Raw genomic sequence first — 19944 nt, 5'->3', positions numbered from 1 at the left:
AGGTTTTGAGGATAGTATAGGGATGTTTTTGGCCAAAAACTCTCTCCGTACCAAATACACCTAACCTTTAACCCCCACCCACATAGCCCCACATCCCCACATCCCCACGACCCACCATCTCCACCCTTAAAAATAGTATTTGTTTAATTATATACGAATGCATTTAGAGCAATTTATTTTTTTCTTTGCTTATCAAGCACAAAAAGATAAGAAAATAACTCACTTTTTCTCCTAAAATATATTTTCCATCATACGGACACACATCCACAGTGTTGGCGATACAAATTCAACAAGAAATTCAATCAGCAGACTAGTCAAACTTTGAGATTGTGAGTCAAAATAGAATACTTGGGGCTAGGGTATACAAAATCGAATTGAAAATTGAACCAAATCGTAAATTGAGTTAAATTAGAAAAAAAAAACCGACTGGTGGTTTAGTTTGACTTGGTGTGGTATTGGAAAAAAAAACCCGACTATATTTGAGTTGGTTTGGTTTTAACTAAAAAAAACCAATCCGAGACCAAACCAACCCGACATTATATATGTAATTTTAAAATTTTATTTTATACATAAAAATATTTACTTTGATATAATTTTAAAATATTTGTTATACTATTTCATAGTTTTATCTTTTAATATATTATTTCAAGTTTAAAACTTAGAATTCGAAATGGTCCAATAAAGATTATAGTTCATAGATGTTGATAACTATAATAAAACTTAAATCAAAATCAAATTAATACTAATGCAAAAAGAAAATCAATTTAACACTAAGAATGACAATAATATTGAATATTTGTTCTTTAATTTTACATTGGATTAGACAATTAAAATACATAATCTAATTTTAATTTTCCTTAAATAATTAGTAATGTAACTAATACTTATTAAACTTATTTTAGAATGATTTAGTACTTTTAAATTATGATCATTTTTTCATTATGACTTTACAATATTTATTTTATATGATGATTTCATTATTATTTTTTATTGAATATTTTTGTGTCATCAGTACTCATCTCATATTTTGTGTTATTTTTTTAAGAAACACCTTAGATAATTGTATTTTGGTTGGACTAAAGAAATATTTGGAGCACATGTTAATTATATGTTTGTATGCAAACTTTACCGAAAAAATTAAAAAATCTGAAAAAACCCGAGGTTTATTAGTTTTGTTTGATTTATAATTTAAAAATTCGACACAATGGTTTGGTTTGGTATTTGAAAAATTCAAACCAACCAGATGTTGAAAAACCCGAAAAAATCCGAATTTTATTAGTTTGATTTGATTTATAAATTTAATTTTTTTACATAAATGATTTGGTTTGATATTTGAAAAACCCGAACCAACTCGGTTGTGTACACCCCTACTTAGGGCATATACAATTTGAGGAAGATTTTAACAGAGTATTATTATTTCCGTTTCAAAATAAGTGATATTTTAGCCTTTTCATTTGTTTTAAAACATGGTGTGTTTGTGTTTACGTAATTAAGAAAACATTAAAGGTGTTTACAAAACATTTTTTCAAGATTCTGTAAAGGAAAGTTCACAAATGATATCCTCTACTTTACAACAACATCAACATATTAGTCGGATTTTGGAAAGGGTAGAGTGTGCACAAATTTTACTTTTACCTCATGGTGAGATAAAACAATTGTTTCTGATAGACTCTCGGCTCAAAGCAAAAACAATTTATACGCTCCCTCTACTTGAGTTACATATTGCTCTTCTCAAGAATTTTATACTCTTTCCGTCTTAAAATAAATATCACCTTAGGTATTTATTGTATCTCAATAGAGAGATGGGAAAAACATTTTTGTTTGGCTGTCTCAAAAGAACGTACCCTTAGAAGACAAGAAGTTCCTAACATTACAACTTCTTTTATCTTTTCTAAAGAGATGCAACTCTTCAAACTTCAATGAGTTCCCGGACCAGAAATCTTCCCATGCTTGAGACAAGGTGTTATTTTCATACATCTCACTCATGGGCCAAGCACGTGAAAATTCTTTTATAATTTTGGGTGGTGGTGAGATTCGATCTCAGGACCTCTGTTGATACCATGTTGAAGTGTGTGACTATCTGATCTAAAAGTTTAAGCTATTAGAGAGAGCACACTTTTATTATTTACTGATATTCTCAACAATGAGAATGCGTGTTTCATAGTATAACATCATCAAGAAAGCAATCTAGAATCCAGTCATTGCCAGACCATTCACGGTGATAACAAAAAAATCTCCAAGAAATAAAAGGAGGAAAGGCATGCACACGACTGGATTATAAGATTAGATTAGCTTATATATAACATGTGAATCCAAAAACTATAGTATAAAGCACAAACAAAACATGCAAAATTTTTGAGAAAATTCAGTTGCCTGTGGTTAAGCACCAGTTCATCATGGGCGTTTTCCAAAGAAATCCTTAGTCCTCTTCCTTATGCGTGTGAACAGAATAACCGCAGCAGCCAAGACCCATGGTGGGATATTAACACCAGTGATGTTCAACTTTTTGGCCCATTCTGGAGATTCTTTCATCACCATTACTATCAATATGGTGATCACTGCAACACCAACCAATATCCTGGTAATAGGTTGGATCAACGAGTCCTATAAACAAAGACGACAAACTATTAGAATCATATCTATGCATATAACAACCTATTTTGTGAAGAACCATGTGAAGTATGGTCATTTTAGTGACAAGAATGCCTTGGTAAAGTCATTTTATGACATTTTCACATCTAGTTCAGCTTTCTTGGACTAAGAAATGCAACTTGCTTATATAGAAAGGACAATATTATCTCAGTTAACCATGAGCAGTTCCCTTCAGTGTCCTTTCATGCTCTCATTGTTAGGGCCTGCCAATGTGGACCTTATTTATCTTAACATGGATATTAATATAAAAAAGATTTTTTTCCCTGATAGGATTCATAGAAGAATTTATTTATCTTAAAATAAGCTCTCCCTGTTTGCCAATTTTTGTTTTCAAATGAAAGCGCTCAGGAGAACCAGCAGGAACATAATGTGATAACCTTTCAACAGTTTCAGGGAAGTGTTCAACAAGGTTCAAAGTGTATTTCAAGAAAACCTCTTGCAAACAATTCAAGATATAACTGGGTAACTGCAGATCATGTTTCTACTCATGTTTACAGAACGATCAATTTGACACAAAGAGCACGACTATTTTGGCATTCCAATTTTCGACATTGAAATGCCAAACTACAAAACTCAGCACATTAACCTTCCTCAACTAGGCAGTTTCAGCTTGCTTTCCAGAGATACTCAGTTTCAGTTCTGATGTCAAAATTAAGTATTGTGAATAGGGCTGGGCATAATATGGTTAAAACTGAAAAAACCGACTGAACCAATTTTTTTTTAATTTCGGTTTCGGTTTTTTGGTTATTTCGGTCGGTTTCGGTTTTGATTTTCAATATTTCAGTTTTTTCGGTTCGGTTTTCGGTTTTTAGCTTTAAAAATTCGGTTAACAAAAAACCAAAATTATATGTATATATTCTTTACCCCATTCCCAGCAGGCCCAATTATAGCTGATAGCACACAACCTTAATTAAAATTCTCAGCCCATGCCCAACCCAATTCCAATCAAAATTCGAAAATCCCTAAATTGATTACCCTAAGTCCTAACTCCTAAGTCCTAACATCAGATTCAGTTGTCGTCTCTCATCTCTCAACTGACGACTACTAGTCCTACCGCATACGCCGCAACTCTCATCTCTCAACTCTCGTCACTCGGAAGTCGTAGACTAGTAGTCGTCAGTCGACTCATCTCTCATCTCTCAACTCTCGTCTTTCAACTCTCGTCCGTCGCAGATCGTCTCTCAACTCTCATCGTCGTTCGTTGCTCCTGGCTCCTCGTTGACTGTTGAGTGCTCGCAAGTCGGATAGTCGTAGGCGCAGCCCACAACTACTCAGTGCACTGCTTGCAACTCGAAAGTCGAAGGTCAGTGCTCACTGGATATGTTTGTATATCGTGTCTTAAGTCTTAACTTCATGTAGAAATCTTTATATATGTTATATTCAATTTCAAATACGAGATGAGTTAGGGACGGATCATGGAAGTATTTCTGATCCTCTACCATGGAACATCTGCTTCTGTCTATTCTGTTCAAGTGTCTGTTAGTTAGGGACTGATAAGTGAGTCGGTTAGCATAGTTAGTTAAAATAGGAATTGGGATGTGTTGGTACATGTACTTGTGAATTCTATTGTTGTAAATTGTAAATACTCTATTGTTTTTTTAATCATTGAATGCAACTATGCAACTATGTGATAATTTGTGTGATTTGTGAACTGTAATGTACTTCTGAATTCTGATTGTTCTTGTTTGTTTCACTTTTTTATGGATGACACAAAATGGAAGTAGGGTAAGTGAAAGTGGAGCTTCAAATGAGAGCATACCTAACACCTCATCTCCGAATGAGGTTGAAGTTGATGTTGATACTTCAAAGAAAAGAAAAGCCATGGAACCTAGAGTTACTTGTTGGTAGCATTTTGACAAGTTCACCAATGAAAGTGGAGCTAGTAAAGCCAAATGCAAGTATTGTGCAAAACCTTATGTAGCTTCTACATCAAGTAATGGTACGTCGTCAATGAATACTCATATGAGAACATGTCCTAAATTTCCCCGTGACACCGTAGATAAAGGCCAAAATCTAATTAATTTTCTACCATCTTCAACGGGAGCAAAGGAAGGGGTGATTAGCACTTGAAAATTTGACCAAGCACAAAGTAGGAGAGCTTTAACCAAAATGATAATCGTTGACGAGCTACCGTTTAGTTTTGTTGAGAAAGAGGGTTTTAAAAACTTCATGAGAGTTACAGTGCCACAATTTCATATTCCTTCTCGTAGAACCGTGACGAGAGATTGTTATGAACTATACCTTGAAGAAAGACAACTTTTGAAGAAGGTTTTCAAAGAAGCACATCCAAGAGTTTGTCTTACGACAAATACTTGGACCTCTATACAAAAAATCAACTACATGTGCCTGACAGCCCACTTTATAGATAGAAATTGGACTTTGCATAAAAGAATAATAATTTTTTGTCCTATTTCTAGTCATAAGGGCGTGGATATGGCGGCTTGCATTACTAATTGTTTGCTTGAATGGGGTTTGGATAATGTGTTTACTATTACAGTTGATAATGCTAGTTCTAATGATGTTACTGTGAAAGAAATGTCTAAACAATTGAGTAACTGGGGAACTAACATTATGAATGGTGACCATCTTCATGTGAGGTGTATGGCACATATCCTTAATCTTATTGTGCAAGATGGGTTGAAGGAAATTGGTAAGTCTGTCAAGCTAGTGAGACAAGCCGTGAAATACATTAAACAATCTCCCGCAAGACTTAGAAAGGTTAAAGAATGTTGTGAATCTCAATTGATAACTTGTAAGAAATCATTATGTTTAGATGTTCCTACTAGGTGGAACTCTACATATTCGATGCTTGATATAGCACAACATTTTGAGCTTGCATTTGAAAGATATAGTTTTTATGATATTGGATACTTGAATCATCTTCGTACCTTTGGTTCTGATTCTTCTGAAGATAAAGATGAAACTAGTGTTGAAGATGGAACTAGTGTAGATATTCTTACAAGTGTTGACTGGGAAAATGAGAGGTCAATGGTGAAATTTCTTGAAACTTTTTATGTACTTACTTTGAAGGTCTCTGGTTCTAATTATGTCACTAGCAATACACACTTTGTTGAAATTGCTGAACTTAATCTTATTTTGAAAGAGATGATGGAAAATGAAGATGGTAATTTGAAAGAAATGGCAGAAAGTATGAATGAGAAGTTCAAAAAGTATTAAGGTGAACCACATAAAATGAAAAAGATGATCTTTATTTCATCCATATTGGATCCCCGTAACAAGCTTGATTATGTTCCATTTGCAATTGTGGATATGTTTGAAAAAGAAATTGGGGACAAGCTATGTTCAGAAGTGGAAAAATACATGACCAAATTGTTTGAATATTATGTTAAGAAATCCTCAAAAAGCTCTTTACATGTACCATCTTCACCCACTTCATCTGACAATTCATCAAGTATATCAAGTATATCTGGTTGTGGCAACTTTGTAAATAGAGGAAGAATGAGAACGAAACAACAATTTGAGAAGCATAAAGAAGTTAGTGGAAGTTCAGGTAGTAAATCAGAATTGGAAAGATATCTTGCTGAAGATATTGAGCCAGATAGTGATGACTTTGATATATTAATGTGGTGGAAAGTTAATGAGCCGAGATTTCCTATTCTCGCGGAGATGGTTCGTGATGTGTTAGCCATTCCCATTTCAAGTGTCGCATCAGAATGTGCATTCAGCACAGGAGGTCGTGTTCTTGATCCCTTTAGGAGTTCATTAACTCCTAAACTTGTGCAATCTCTTATTTGTGTTCAAGATTGGCTTAGAAGTGAGCCTTTTCCAATCAATATTGGGGAAGATTTAGAGTACCTTGAACAACTTGAATTTGGTAAGAATTTGGTATTTGTATTGATTATATTGAAAATAATTTTCTTACTTGTGTTTCTTAACAACTAACAAATTCTTTCATATTTTTTTAGATTTTGCTTGTAGTGGGACTGAATCTAGTATTATTGATATATAGTTGCAACTTGTAAGTTCAACTATCAACTAGTGATGCGTGGTAACGGGTAAGTAAAGAACTTATTTACATAACTTGCTTGATAATTTTATATATTTTATTATGAAATGTAGATCATTTGTCTAAAGAGTTTTATTTTCTCGCAGGCACATCAATGGTTTGTATTTTCTTGGTTGCTATCTGTTGGAACTTGGAACTTGGAACTTGGGAGCTATTGCACTGGAGATTGCAACAATGTTTTGTTGGTTTTCTAAATCTTTTGGTTGCTGCAAATTGCAATGCTGCCTACTGCAGCTGGACTTTAGTTTGTAACTAACTCTATTTTAGGGCTGGGCACAAGTTTGTTGAATTCTCTAGTGTTGTTGTCTTGACTCTTGATAGTCTTTTTATTCTTATTCTTGACTAGTTTGTTAATGTTGCTGCTTGCTGGACTGCTTGGACAAGAATTATCAATGAGGTTTCTCAATACGTTTATGCATTAGTTAGTTGCACCAAGGTTCTTATTCTTTAAGCATGAAAATATGGGATTACGTCGGTGCTAAAGGCAGCCTGGTATGTTGATTAGTAACTTGTCACTTTATGTTTCACAGTGGAACAATTTGTGCTCCAAAATAGCACAGACAGTGAGACAGACACAGGGTGCATGACCAAGTAGTGGGGCTCCTCTTAGAGACTGCTCTTTGTTTGAGATCTCTGTCTTGTCTTCCTGTTTAAAAGTAAGTATTGTCTTGTGGCTGTGTAGAAAACAAGTACTAAAGCCTACATGTCTGAAATAAATTTGGTTAGACAACAAGTACTAAAAAGTCCACAGACCACTGTTAATTAAATTTGGTTAAATCGAAACCAAACTGAAATTATAATAACCGAACCAAACCGAATTTATTTCAGTTTGGTTTGGTTTCACATTTTGTCAAACTGAAAACCGAAAAACCGAACCGAACCGACCTAATGCCCAGCCCTAATTGTGAAGGCTCTGATCACAAAAAGCTCACTAGGAAAAAAATGGAAATTGCCTGAGGAAGAGCTCTTTAAAAGATAAAAAGAACTAGATGAGACCTTGAAAATATAAACTTATCCATTCAAACGACTAATCAATGAATAACTATTGAGCATTCTAAAAGAAATACAAAGTAGACTGCATATGAACATAAATCAGAAGGTGTGGGAATTTGAAGTCTAATTGATCCATATGTTTTGTCTGCTAAACCTAGAGAGAAAATGCATTTCCCCAGGCTGTTAATATCCCACAACTTGTTTGGGACTGCGGCGCAGTTGTTGTTGCTAATTTCCTGCCTTCATCATTCTTTTTCCATTGAAAACAGGTGAGTATTAAACAACTATTTTTCCATTAACACAGGTAAGACATCACAAAGCTGTCACATATAATTTTCTTTTTTTTATAAGGAACATACAGCTCGTATAATTGGAAACATTGCATCATCCGTTCCGTTCTTTCTTACTTGGTAAACCTTAAAAGGTATATCAATTTCCTTAGTGGTTAATTTCCCCTCTAAACATCAACTTTATCCATTAAAAAGGAAAAGACCTTCAAGACATATCAAAGCCTCACACTAGAGGCATACAAGTCAGAGACTCTTTCTCAAGCTCGAACAATCAAGCCTGACTCATACCTTGTGACATTTCTTAAAGGACACTTCACCGCATTCTTGAAAGGGATAACCATCCTTATGACATTCCACTGTATAAAGTGGATAACCATCCAATCTCAACACTTCTCAAATAAGCTCTAGGTTGGTCTTGTTTAAGTAAGATGAACATGACAAGCCATTTTTCAAAAACAGGTGAAGATGACAAAAAATAAAAGCTTCACCACTCACAGCCAGGCTGTAATAGAGTAAGCAAAACTTCACAGGAGTACCATCACACCATTAATTTAAGTTTCAGTCTCAACTAATAACTCTTTTCCAAAATTCACCTGTTGGAAAAAATAAAGTGCAAAATACAGGCAACTCCTACACCTACTGCCAAATCCACTTCCTCCGAGAGACTCAAGATCTATCATATCCAAGCACTATATTTGTCTCCAAACTTAAATCACCAAGAAAATTGATGGTACAATCTTTAGTGTCAATCCCAAATGTCAATTTGCCCAAAAGTACATCATGTTTTTCCAAATTTCATCCTCTCAGTGTCGTTCATGCAATATTACCATATGTCTCAAAATAGACAAATTTTCCTAATTCATATATCTTCAAAGTTGTCCAAACTCTATCCTAGTTCACAGAGAGTTAAAGGAACACGTATGGTTTGGTAGGCTGCATAAGCAAAAAAACGATACCAGCATAAAATTCTGACTAATTTTACATTTGTTTTGCAACATAAACTGCTGCAATACTAATTTAATCACCGGGACATTAATAAAAAAATTCAAATTTTGGTATAGAAAAAATTCAAATTTTGGTATAGAGCTCAGCATAACTATTGCAATGTTATGGTTTTCAATATTTAACTCCCGTATTAATAATACCTGCATGAGTTATGTGAAAATCTATCTATCATTTTATCTATGATAAAGTAAGGGATAGTTATATGTGTATTAACAAAACACAAAATGCACTTAATCTAGGCAATCCCTACACAACAATTCATGCAATATCAAAATTCAGAAATCATAGAACAATCAGTACAGATTATTGACTATATAACGACTGCTTATTAAATATTTATTGCATGACAAAATATGGATTATAATCCTATATTCCTATATAACTATCACGCTAACAAAACTATTACTAAGTGAATAAGAAATCTATCTGAATTGTAGCATCAAGGATGTGACCAGTAGTCGTGGAATGAGAACCAGGAGGTCAAAAAATACTACTATGTGATTTCTTCCCATCTATGGAAGACTTGATGGATAGAGTTACCCAATACCTATATTGGTGGGAGGCAGCAAGAACCAGGTGCGGGCAAGCTGTCCCTGACACCACTGCTAAAAAATATAGCTGAATTTCATCACATCTAACTCAAACAATAGTGCAATAAAGTCCAAAAGAAACAAATTATGGGACAACAGATAAGGAGCACAAATTATAACAGGCCATATACTTAATTGTGAATTGTGTGAGATGATTGTACCTTAGGTTCTCCATCAATATGGATCTCGGATCCATCTCTATAGGTTAGAATCGATCGGCCGTTACGGGGATTGAATCTGATAGGGACACCTCGGCCCGTCTCCGGTTTGAATGCATAGACCGATTTAAGCCCGTATTTGTCTAGAATATCACTAACCTCTAGCTGGTCTTGTTCCCATCCACCTAAGGACGACGTGAATTCGTCGATCGGACCCTTCCCTTGCTTATACAGATGGACCTTGATCTCCGGGACCTTGGTCTTAACAGACTTAGTCCGGGTTGACGGAATCGGGTCGGTTTTCGGGTTCGGTAACAGTGGAGACATCTCGTCGGCGCTGGTGGATGCTTCTTCGATCTCTCCCATGATTGAGATCGTCGTTAAGTGGCCGGCGATGACAGAGAGGAAAAAAGGGAGAGAATTCGGCGGAGGGGAGAGGAGGCNGGGGGGGGGGGGGGGGGGGGGGGGGGGTGGAGGCGTCAATTTAAAAGCTTTTTTGAACCAACATATTGTTGCACATTTCGGATTTGAGTTCCGGTTAGAAAAAAAATTATATTGGGAGGTCACTCTCTAAAGGGTCCTTACAGCATGCGATTTGATTTAGTCGAGATTTAATACAAATTCATACCATGAGAAAGAAAAAATAAAATTTTTTTGGAGTTTAATACGTGGCAATAAAATGTAAAGATTATACAAATTTAATAGTATTAAGAGCTAACTACATCATATACATATTAAATTACAAAAATCCTTGTAATTTAAGGGATTTGGATATATCACTCAACGTTTCGATACATTGCATCTCGATATTGATATATCTCCCCAAACTCCGATTTTCAAACAACATCCATCAAATATAAAGAAATTGTATGAGTTTGACATCAAAAGACGTGTTCCTAAAGGTTCAGATCTAATTAAATCTCTTTCAATTCAAGTTTTCAAAAATCATCCATCAAATATAAAGAAGTTGTACGAGTTTGATATCAAGAGACGTGTTCCTAAAGGTTTAGATCCAATTAAATCTCCCCCAACTCTAGTTTTCAAAAATCATCCATCAAATATAGAGAAGTTGTGCGAGCTTGATATCAAGAGACGTGTTCCTAAAGGTTCATATCCAGTTTAATCTCCTACAACTTCGGTTTTCAAACAACATCTATCAAATATAAATAAATTGTACAAATGTGACATAACGAAACATGTTCCTAAAGGTTCAGACCGAATTAAATCTCCTTCAACTCCTATTTCAACATGAGTTATCGTCTTGTCTAAAGTTGAAGATATAATATATTATTTTAAACTATGATGTTTTAAGCTCATGGATGTTGTTCATTGTTATTCTTCAAAAATAAAATCAAGCATCTATATGAAATAAATTTACTAGTGGCAAGAAGAATTTTCCTTTTATTTTTAATTTCTTCAAAAATAAAAGTGAGCATTTATATGAAAGGTTGGATAAATAATTTATACGTGAAAAATGTGTGTGGGATAAGAATGGTATAATTCTTTATAACTATTTCCACGTGTGGTGCCTCAAGGGTCAAGTACACAAAAAATAATAATATATGGCTAATAAAAAATAAAGGGAAAATGCATAAGTACCCCCAACCTATGCCTGAAATCTCAGAGACACGCTTATACTATACTAAGGTCCTATTATCCTCGAACTTATTTTATAAATAATTTTCTACCCCTTTTTGGCCTACGTGGCACGATCAACCAAATAGCTTGAAAAAAATGTCAACACGCGCTAGGCCCAGAAGATAGTACCATGTAAGCCAAAAAGGGGTAGAAAATTATTTATAAAGTAAGTTCGGAGGGTAATAGGACCTTGGTATAGTATAAGTGAGTCTCTGAGATTTCGGGCATAGGTTGGGGGTACTTATGCATTTTCCCAAAAATAAACTTATTTTAATCTATTTAAGTTTGTTTATATTCGTACGTTTAAATTTTAAAAAAAAAGAAGAGAGGGCATGTAGGGACTTATGGTAGATTGTTTACGGAGAATCCTCGGCTCGAGTATAACATATAAGAATAATGAAAAAGGGAAAACGACAGTGAAGAAAACCTAAATATAGTCAACAACAAGATGGTGGAATAAAAAGGCAAAACACTAAAGAAAACCCCTCAAAAATAAAGATAATATTCTATACCTACTAATATTTTACCCTAATATACGACCTCCACACCCTCCTATCTAATGTCATGTCCTTGGTAATGTGAAACTGCATCATGTCCGGTCTAATCACATATTTCCAATACTTTTTCGCCCTACCTCTACGTACCTCTCCTCGTACCCTCTATATCCAACCTCCTGCATCTCCTCACTTGAGCATCTACGCATCACCTCTTCACATGATGAAGCAAAAAATGACTTTTGCTAATTCAAATAGTTGATCTTTATCTAGCTTTTCTCATTGGAATACAAGAAGGAAAAAAGACAGTATATTTGGCTCAATATAACGGTAACAAAAAGGGTAAAATGTTATACTATAAGATTCAATAGTACATGTAACAATTCAATCACTACGAAACAATTTATTAGTCTCAACACAAAAATCGATGACAACAACAACATATTCAGTGGAGTCTGAGTAGAACAAAAATGGACATGGACATGTATATATATATAATATAATTATATAAAGATGATGCAAGTTGATCTCTTCTGCTGAGCACTTTTTGTGGGCTTTCATCTCTGCAATTCCTCAATTTAGAACATACTCATGGTGGCCTCCTCCTTTATAATCTCTCTATTGTCCATGTAAAGAAATCCATTTTGCTACAACAATTTGGATGATGTTGCTACACACTATATGGTCCTGGAAAGAAAAAAGAGAGCACAAACCTAAAATTTGAGTTAGTGAAATATATGAACCACTTGAAGTTTAATATATGGACGCACTACAACAAAAACAGTTTTTAACGGTAATAAATATGCACAGTGGCGGAGCCAGAATTTTGATCAAGGGGTGTCAAAATATAAAAAAAAAACAAAATTGCATAGAAGCCAAGGAGTGTCAACATGTAATATATATACACATCGAAAAAAAATCATATCTGGATACACAGTGTAATTTTCAACGAAGGGGTGTCAATCGACACCCCTTCAGTGTATGTGGCTCCGCCACTGAATATGCACATTAACAAAGAGTGTTAAAACCTTTACCGACATTAGTCAATTGTCATTGGATTCAATGTCCTATTGGCCTTAAAGACATTTACTAATAGTGCTAAAATGCAATTGTCACTAGTAATTGTTTCTAAAAAGACACATTTAGAGGTAATTAAGCTATTGTGGTTAATTGCCATTAAAGATCATTTTTGGTGTAGTGATGAGTGCATATCAAATCCTTGCACTCTTCATAAATGTCGATAAGGGCGTGTTAGATCCTCCAAATATAGTGCAATTTTTTTCGGAGAGTTTGACACGAATGTTGTTGCATTTTTTAAGAGTAAGAGCAACATGAAAAGTACATGCTCAAGTAACTAAAAGAAGAGTAGAATGTACCTTAGAAATATGATTCAACAAAATCCATTTTCCATGGAATTATGTCCAAGTCTGTTGAAACTAAAAGTGGAATCTAACCATCCTTCAACCTCTGCTCTTTCAACATAAACTTTAAATTGTTTTTCAGCATCTGGTACATCTAAAGCCAAATCATCAAGTGATTCTGCAACTCTAGCAAAACCTTTTGTCATTTGATACATAGTAATAAGTCCCATACTAAAACATTCTTTGAGAAAACCCCATAACCTCTCACTTTTCTTCTCAATTATAATCACCAATGATTTCTTCACAACTTCATGATGAAAAAATGGCATACCTAAGTCCTTTATGCATCTATATGCTTCTTTTGCATCTCCTCCAGATTCAAATTCCTCTAATAATTTTCGTATTTTATCCTTAACATCTTCAATCGCCCATCCGTTTGTACTACTTCCACCACCACCCCAACACCTTAGTATTCTCTCACCAGATAATCTACCTTTTAGCAAAGATTTTGCCATTAGTACAACTTTGTTACCTATTGAATTCGGTTCGAAAAATTGACTCCCAATCTCTTCCATGTGTTGTGGAGTTAAAACTTCATCTACTTCTGCTCTAGACAAAAACATCGCTAAGTCCTCAACGACAATTGGAATGTCTAAAGCTGTATCATCTGCTGCTTCTATTAGCATTACAAAGCCATTTACCACATCATCTGCTGGAAAACAAACAGATGATAACAGAACAGAAGCCATTTCTTTCTCTCTGTTTTTCCTGTCCATTGCTAAAGTGATTAACTTCTTAACGAATATGGCGTTTAGTTCTGCCAAACACGAACTGTTCTCCGACTCTAGAATCCTACTTACTTCTTCAATATCACCTGACAAAAAGTACTCTTTGATCATGGATTGAGCTTTCAGTTTGAATTCCTTCACTAGTTTTTCATCAATTTCTTGTTTTTCTAGTTGTGTCGATAACGACTTCAAAGATGAAATACACAGCCAACCCTCTGATGCTCCCTTAGAAATTATTGACTGAAAAATCATCCTTGCATTTGGTATATCAAGTGACAAGTCGTCGATATTGTCAATAATCCTATTGAACCCTTTTGATAATTGACTTGAATTTATTAAGCCTTCTTCTGTAGTCTTCTTTAGTAAGTCCAAAAGGCGACTTTCGGCTTGTTGCTTTTCCATTGCCATGATAATAGCCCTCTTAACAATTTCATGATGGAAAAAACGCATATTCAAATCGTTAATGCATCTACACGCCTCATTCTTCTCTCCACTTACAACATACTCAATAAGCAAGTTGTTGATCTTATCCTTCACATCTTCAACTGTCTTATTCTTACTTCCACCCCATCGACGCTCGATGATTTCAGCATGTAAAGGAGCTGAAAGGTAACTCTTTTCAGCTCTTTTTATAACCTCAATTCCCTTTGAATCTTTAGGTAGAGAAGAATTTGCTTTTGCTAAAAATGCAGGAGGAAGTATATCATCAACTACTGCTCTTGCAATGAACAACGCGAGAATGTCGATTGCATCTGGTATGTCTACAATGAAATCATCAGCAGATTCCAAGAGTTTACTAAAACCTTTGTAGACTTGTTGTGGTTTGATAACTTCAGCATAAAGAGCAGATAATAAAACAGCTGCCATTTCTTTTTCTTTATCATGCCTATCCATAGCCATTGATACTAACTTTTTAATAAAGTAGAAGTCATAACAAGACATCCCAAGTTCTCTTAATTCATTTGCTGTGGATGTTATATCATCATTCTGAAAATACTCTTCGACTAATATTATAGCCTTCTTTTTGTATTCCTCAAATGCTGCAACCATGTCTTTCGTACTTGTTCTCTCCGTATCCTGGAAAAAAGAAGGCCTAACTCAATTTGATGTGTCACTAAGCTTGAACCACAAGGGTCTATTGTACGCAACCTTACCCTACATTTCTGCAGGAGGCTGTTTCTACAGTTCAAATCTGTGACCTCCTGGTCACATGACAACAACTTTATCAGTTACGTCAAGGCTCATCTTCCTTCATGGAAAATTGAAAAATGATAGCTAAAATACCTCACTACTAGTGTAGTTTGGATCATTGGGATCAATAGCATGGACATCATCGGTATCCATTAATCCGCCCCAAGTGCCTTTTCCTCCACAACCACCTGTATAATCATAAATATTATGCGAAGAGATGGTTGAAAATAGATCAAAATATCACAAGTAAAAATCTTCACATGTGCAGTTTCAGTGACATGACAAAGAAGCAGCAAGAGAGTTATATAAGAAAATCAACAGCGGGACGTGTTCAATCTTTATGTTCCTATGACTAAGCTCATTGTACTTTTGAAATTATGCGTTCAGAATCTAATATTTACTGGAGTACAAGGTTTTAAATAAAAGTCCATTACGAGAAGTACAACTTAATCCAATGTTACTTGTTTGTCTGTTATCCACAATCTGTATTAGTAAAATACTTAGAACGCCGTTCGTTAGACAAGGTCCACGTGCTGTGCATCTCTGGTGTTCTGCTCGTGGGGAGAGGGATGCGGGAAAGTGGGGTCCTCTCACCTGTGCTCACTTCCGTTTTAGAAGTCAGATTGGATTTCCAACTTTGCAGAAATAATAAGCAACAAAGTTTAAAGCACGTTTTCAAAATCAGAAATTAAAACTAGTAAAGAAAACAGAATCTGTAACAAAAACATAAACAATATTGACAAGAATAAATCGAGCCCAATGAATGTACAGTTTGTACTTAAGGAAATTATTCCCCTCAAGTATCCGAGGTTAAAGGAATATATCCTCACAGGATAGAACGTTTTTACCCACCAGTATATTGGTACCAAAAACAATGTTGTCAGCGAATCATTCAATGGAAGCAAAGTACACTATAATACTAGATTTAGTTGTGCAGAAGAAGAAGTTTAGATATTTTGTTCTTTTTAAAAATAAGATAAGAGGAAACCTCTATTTATAGATAACAAAGAGTAGTGTGAACATGTCCTTATCATGCCTTATCGGAAATGCTACAACCCTTTGAAAAAATCACAATTCTTCATTTTCTATTCATACCTTTCAAAACCTAACATTTGACTACCATAGTTTAATCGCATTCATTTTTTATTCACACCTTTCAAAAGGTAACATTTGTCTACCATAGTACGCGATGATCTAAATAATCCTGTCACAGGAAAATTATCAAGCATGTAATAAGCAATTGTGAAATTATCAGCTTACCTTTCTTTGGACGACCATCTCGCGGAGAATGTGAGCTTTTTTTATGTTTAAGTGGACTTCCCCTATCTGAGCCATGTTTGCTGTGACGATCACCGGGAGACCTTGGAGACTTAGGAGATTTTGGGGATTTTGGAGAGCGCGGTGATTTTGGAGATATCTGTAATGCAGATACTGTTAATGGATCTGCACTTTCTGAAGCACATCGAAGTTGTTCTTTATGTTCATTTGATAACTTTCCTGCTGTAAAATCCATCTTCAAAAACAACGAAATATCACAACAGAAATATTGTGAACTACTAATCCTGTAAGTAGGATATCGAAAATTTCATATCATGAAACTTATATTCCACACGTAGTTTGTGAATAAGTGATTGTCTGATAACGAGCCAGGAATATATATCTGTCTTTCTGCTAAATCAACTCCAATCAGCAGAAAGTTATGCAATGTTCCTCTGGATTATAATTAGTGCTTCAAAGATCCTATAAAAAGGAGATCGATCAACCTTGAGATTGATACAAATTGATCGATAATTTAAACATAGTGTTACAAGTTGGAGTACGATAAATTGACTATTTCACTCCAGGACGTTATATATAAGATCAAAATTATTTTTCGTACAAAATAGTAAATGTACCTGAAACTGCAACAAAATAGATATGCAATAGACAAAATAAGCTCAAATTCTTGAAGTACTAATTAATCTACTATTTCAACTTTTTGATTAGAATAATTGTGTGTTTCGCTTAGAAATAGTCATTATGGGAACAGTTAGACAACAAATTAAGGAGATCTGATAAACACTTAATGGAGCGGAAATAGACAGAGATTACTAAGGTTGCGCCTTTTGAAACGGGAATTTATGGTCTACTAACTGTCATTATAACAGAAAAAACATTATCATAAAGTTTTTTTTTATTTTTTATTCGGTTTAATCATTTAATATTGAACGTCTATGACCCAATTGAGGGGCAAGTAAAACTAATAAAATGGTAAATAACCACTTCTCGAACAGTGACGAGGAATATAACATTTTCAAAAGTATTTAACATTTAAGCACTTTATTATAAGTTGAACAAAATATATATAAATTCAAATACTTGAAAAGTTTAAACCACATGAATTGTTCTTGGAGTTTTGAATTTATAAAAAGTTAACTCCATGAATTGTTTATAAAATTTGACTTTAATGACTCTTTCCTCGATTTCATGGTTCTACGGCTAAGAACTCGAGGAGAATTCTTAAGTTAGTAGTTTAATGTATAGATAAGAGAACTCAATGATTTTGTCCATGAGTTTGAACTCCAATACAATATTTGTGTGACGTTTCTGATGGAAGACAGACTAATGAGAGTGAGTCTAGAAAGACCGACATACTTTTAGGCTGACAAGCTTCTGAAGATGAGGTACACATGACATCTTAAGCGAATCTCACATGAAAATAAAAAAGGAAAGTGAGAAGTTATAATGCATTACTCAAATCCACATGGTATGCATGCTTTGGAGCTCGATATTGTAGCACAACCCGAAAGACAAATTTGTGCAGGCTGTTGTCTACATGCAAAATGAATAATATGTTTTATGAACTTGAATCGTTGACACTTGTCAAAGTGAGAATTCAAAGAAAGAGATGTTGAGTTTGAATTAAGAAAAAACTCTTTGAGTTTATGATTTTACAGGGACAACGTAAGAATCCAATCCTTTTCACTTTTCAAAATTTTGAACTACAAATATTGTGTTATTTTTTAGGAAATTGTTTACTTCCTAACTTCCTTCAGCTTATTCACTCCAACTTCAATCAACCCTCTTATAGTGTTAGCTTTGTACTATTTTTTTCCTAGTCATTTGTACACACTTAATAAAGTTACTAATTTTATATCAATGGCTTAAGACTTATTTCTAAAAATTATTAAATAAAAAGTGTTAAGAAAATTCGTACAAGTATTAGATGATAATGTACTTTTAATGGATATACTCAATTATATAAGCAATTGATTCTTTTCCAAATGCTTACCTAACTTATACAATAATAATGTTAGTGTTACAATTCCTTGATTCAATTGAAGATTTAAACAAAATAAAACTAAAATTAACAAAATCTTATATAAAATCAATAATTTAAGAAAGATTAAATAATTAACTTTATTATTAATAATTACAAACAAATATTAGAAAAACTAATCATAATCTTTGTATATAACTTTCAACTAACACTAATTACATATAACATATAGTATATTCTTTTTTTAAAAAGAGAAAATAATTATTTCGTTTTGAGTTTACATTTTGTGTTAGGCATAATATATAAATGATTACTTTAATTTTGCTTTAATCGACATCCATGCACCTAGCTAATTGACATAAATATCAGTTAACACCAAATCAAAGGTATCGTGTCATTGTGTCATCAAAGCCTATTTGAATTGACTTATTTTAGATATTTTAACCCAAAATAGTAATTAAACATTTTAAAAGTATTTGGATAAATTTTAAAAATTGCTTATAAACACTACAATTTAAGCTAAAATAATAAAAATAAGCCAAAAGTATTTTAAAATTATAAGTCAAAAATAAAAAAACTAATCCAAACAATATTTAGAAAGAAAAATTACAAATAAAATGTTGATTAGCTAACTTAAAAATTTGTATATAAAAAATCAATTTTTTGACCAAAAACATCCTTCAACTATACTCTATGTTTAAACCATATTTTTGCACTATCACAATGAACAACAATTATCCCTCAATTATCTTTAAAAAGGCAAGTTCATCCTTCAATTAATTTTTATCAAAAAACTAACGGTTGATCAACCCACAAATCCCCCATTTGTTTGCTCCCATTCTTCTCTTAGCTTATTGTAGTAATAGACAATCCCAACTAAATTGAATGAGCTAGGAAAAGAGGTTTTCATTCTCAACTTCACAGTAGCAGTCAAGATGTTCCCATAAAAAGTGAGCAAAGCATTTCGTGCAAACTATTTTTCGCCCTATATAATTATTGATCAGATAAGCAACATAATATTATAAGAAAAAAGTGTATAATTTTCTCTTTATTTCCTAGACAATGAGGGAATTAGAAGTATGAAGGTAGTCTATTTTTATTTTATTTTTGGTGTAAATTTGATAAACAATAGTTGCTGTATTTTTAAATATATAAAAGTAACATATTTAGATATTATAAAAAAAATATTTTTTTGTTATTTATGTGACGCTTTTTGCTTCTTAAGATTCAAATGTGAATTTTTTATAAATATTTTGCTACATATTTTTCATCATATTGTCATGACAACAATTGCAACTTTAATATGTAAAAGAGGCCACATGTTTATTCATAGTTAATTCTAGCTTCATTTACGTGAAAGGAAATGAGTTTAACCGTTAGTTTCTATCAAGGAAAAAATTGAAAGGGTGAATCTGGTCATTTTTAGGATAGTTAAGAGATGTTTTTTGCTCACTATGGTAGTAAAAGGATGTTGTTTAAATTTAGAGCATATTTGAGG

The 19944-nt window shown here is 33.7% G+C and overlaps 2 protein-coding genes across 2 annotated transcripts; both read right to left on the bottom strand.

Moving 5' to 3' along the window:
• Window positions 1–2248: 2248 nt before the first annotated feature.
• LOC125855522 (uncharacterized) lies at window positions 2249–10205 on the bottom strand. Its single transcript, XM_049535252.1, has 2 exons — window positions 9719–10205; window positions 2249–2604 (listed from the first exon to the last, which is right to left on the bottom strand). The coding sequence occupies exons 1-2, from the start codon at window positions 10079–10081 to the stop codon at window positions 2395–2397; spliced, it is 573 nt and encodes a 190-aa protein (XP_049391209.1). The 5' UTR covers window positions 10082–10205; the 3' UTR covers window positions 2249–2394.
• Window positions 10206–13237: 3032 nt separating this feature from the next.
• Window positions 13238–16789, bottom strand: LOC125855317 (MA3 DOMAIN-CONTAINING TRANSLATION REGULATORY FACTOR 2). Its single transcript, XM_049535030.1, has 3 exons — window positions 16448–16789; window positions 15281–15375; window positions 13238–15073 (listed from the first exon to the last, which is right to left on the bottom strand). Exons 1-3 carry the CDS (start codon window positions 16698–16700, stop codon window positions 13238–13240), a joined length of 2184 nt encoding a protein of 727 aa, XP_049390987.1. The 5' UTR covers window positions 16701–16789.
• Window positions 16790–19944: the final 3155 nt, after the last annotated feature.

The sequence above is a fragment of the Solanum stenotomum genome, chromosome 2 (assembly GCF_019186545.1).
Source record: "Solanum stenotomum isolate F172 chromosome 2, ASM1918654v1, whole genome shotgun sequence".
Lineage (NCBI taxonomy): Eukaryota > Viridiplantae > Streptophyta > Magnoliopsida > Solanales > Solanaceae > Solanum > Solanum stenotomum.
Note: the sequence above shows the minus strand (reverse complement) of the source record. Positions and strands in the feature narration are given on the sequence as shown.

What these genes read in the sequence shown, in the direction of transcription:
- LOC125855522 (XM_049535252.1), bottom strand. Translation starts at nt 10,081, where the DNA reads ATGGGAGAGATCGAAGAAGCATCCACCAGCGCCGACGAGATGTCTCCA. An exon ending in ATATTGATGGAGAACCTAAG is followed by an intron (nt 2,605 to 9,718) that starts GTACAATCATCT and finishes CTTTGTTTATAG; the next exon opens with GACTCGTTGATCCAACCTAT.
- LOC125855317 (XM_049535030.1), bottom strand. Translation starts at nt 16,700, where the DNA reads ATGGATTTTACAGCAGGAAAGTTATCAAATGAACATAAAGAACAACTT. An exon ending in AGATGGTCGTCCAAAGAAAG is followed by an intron (nt 15,376 to 16,447) that starts GTAAGCTGATAA and finishes ATGATTATACAG; the next exon opens with GTGGTTGTGGAGGAAAAGGC. An exon ending in CAAACTACACTAGTAGTGAG is followed by an intron (nt 15,074 to 15,280) that starts GTATTTTAGCTA and finishes TCTTTTTTCCAG; the next exon opens with GATACGGAGAGAACAAGTAC.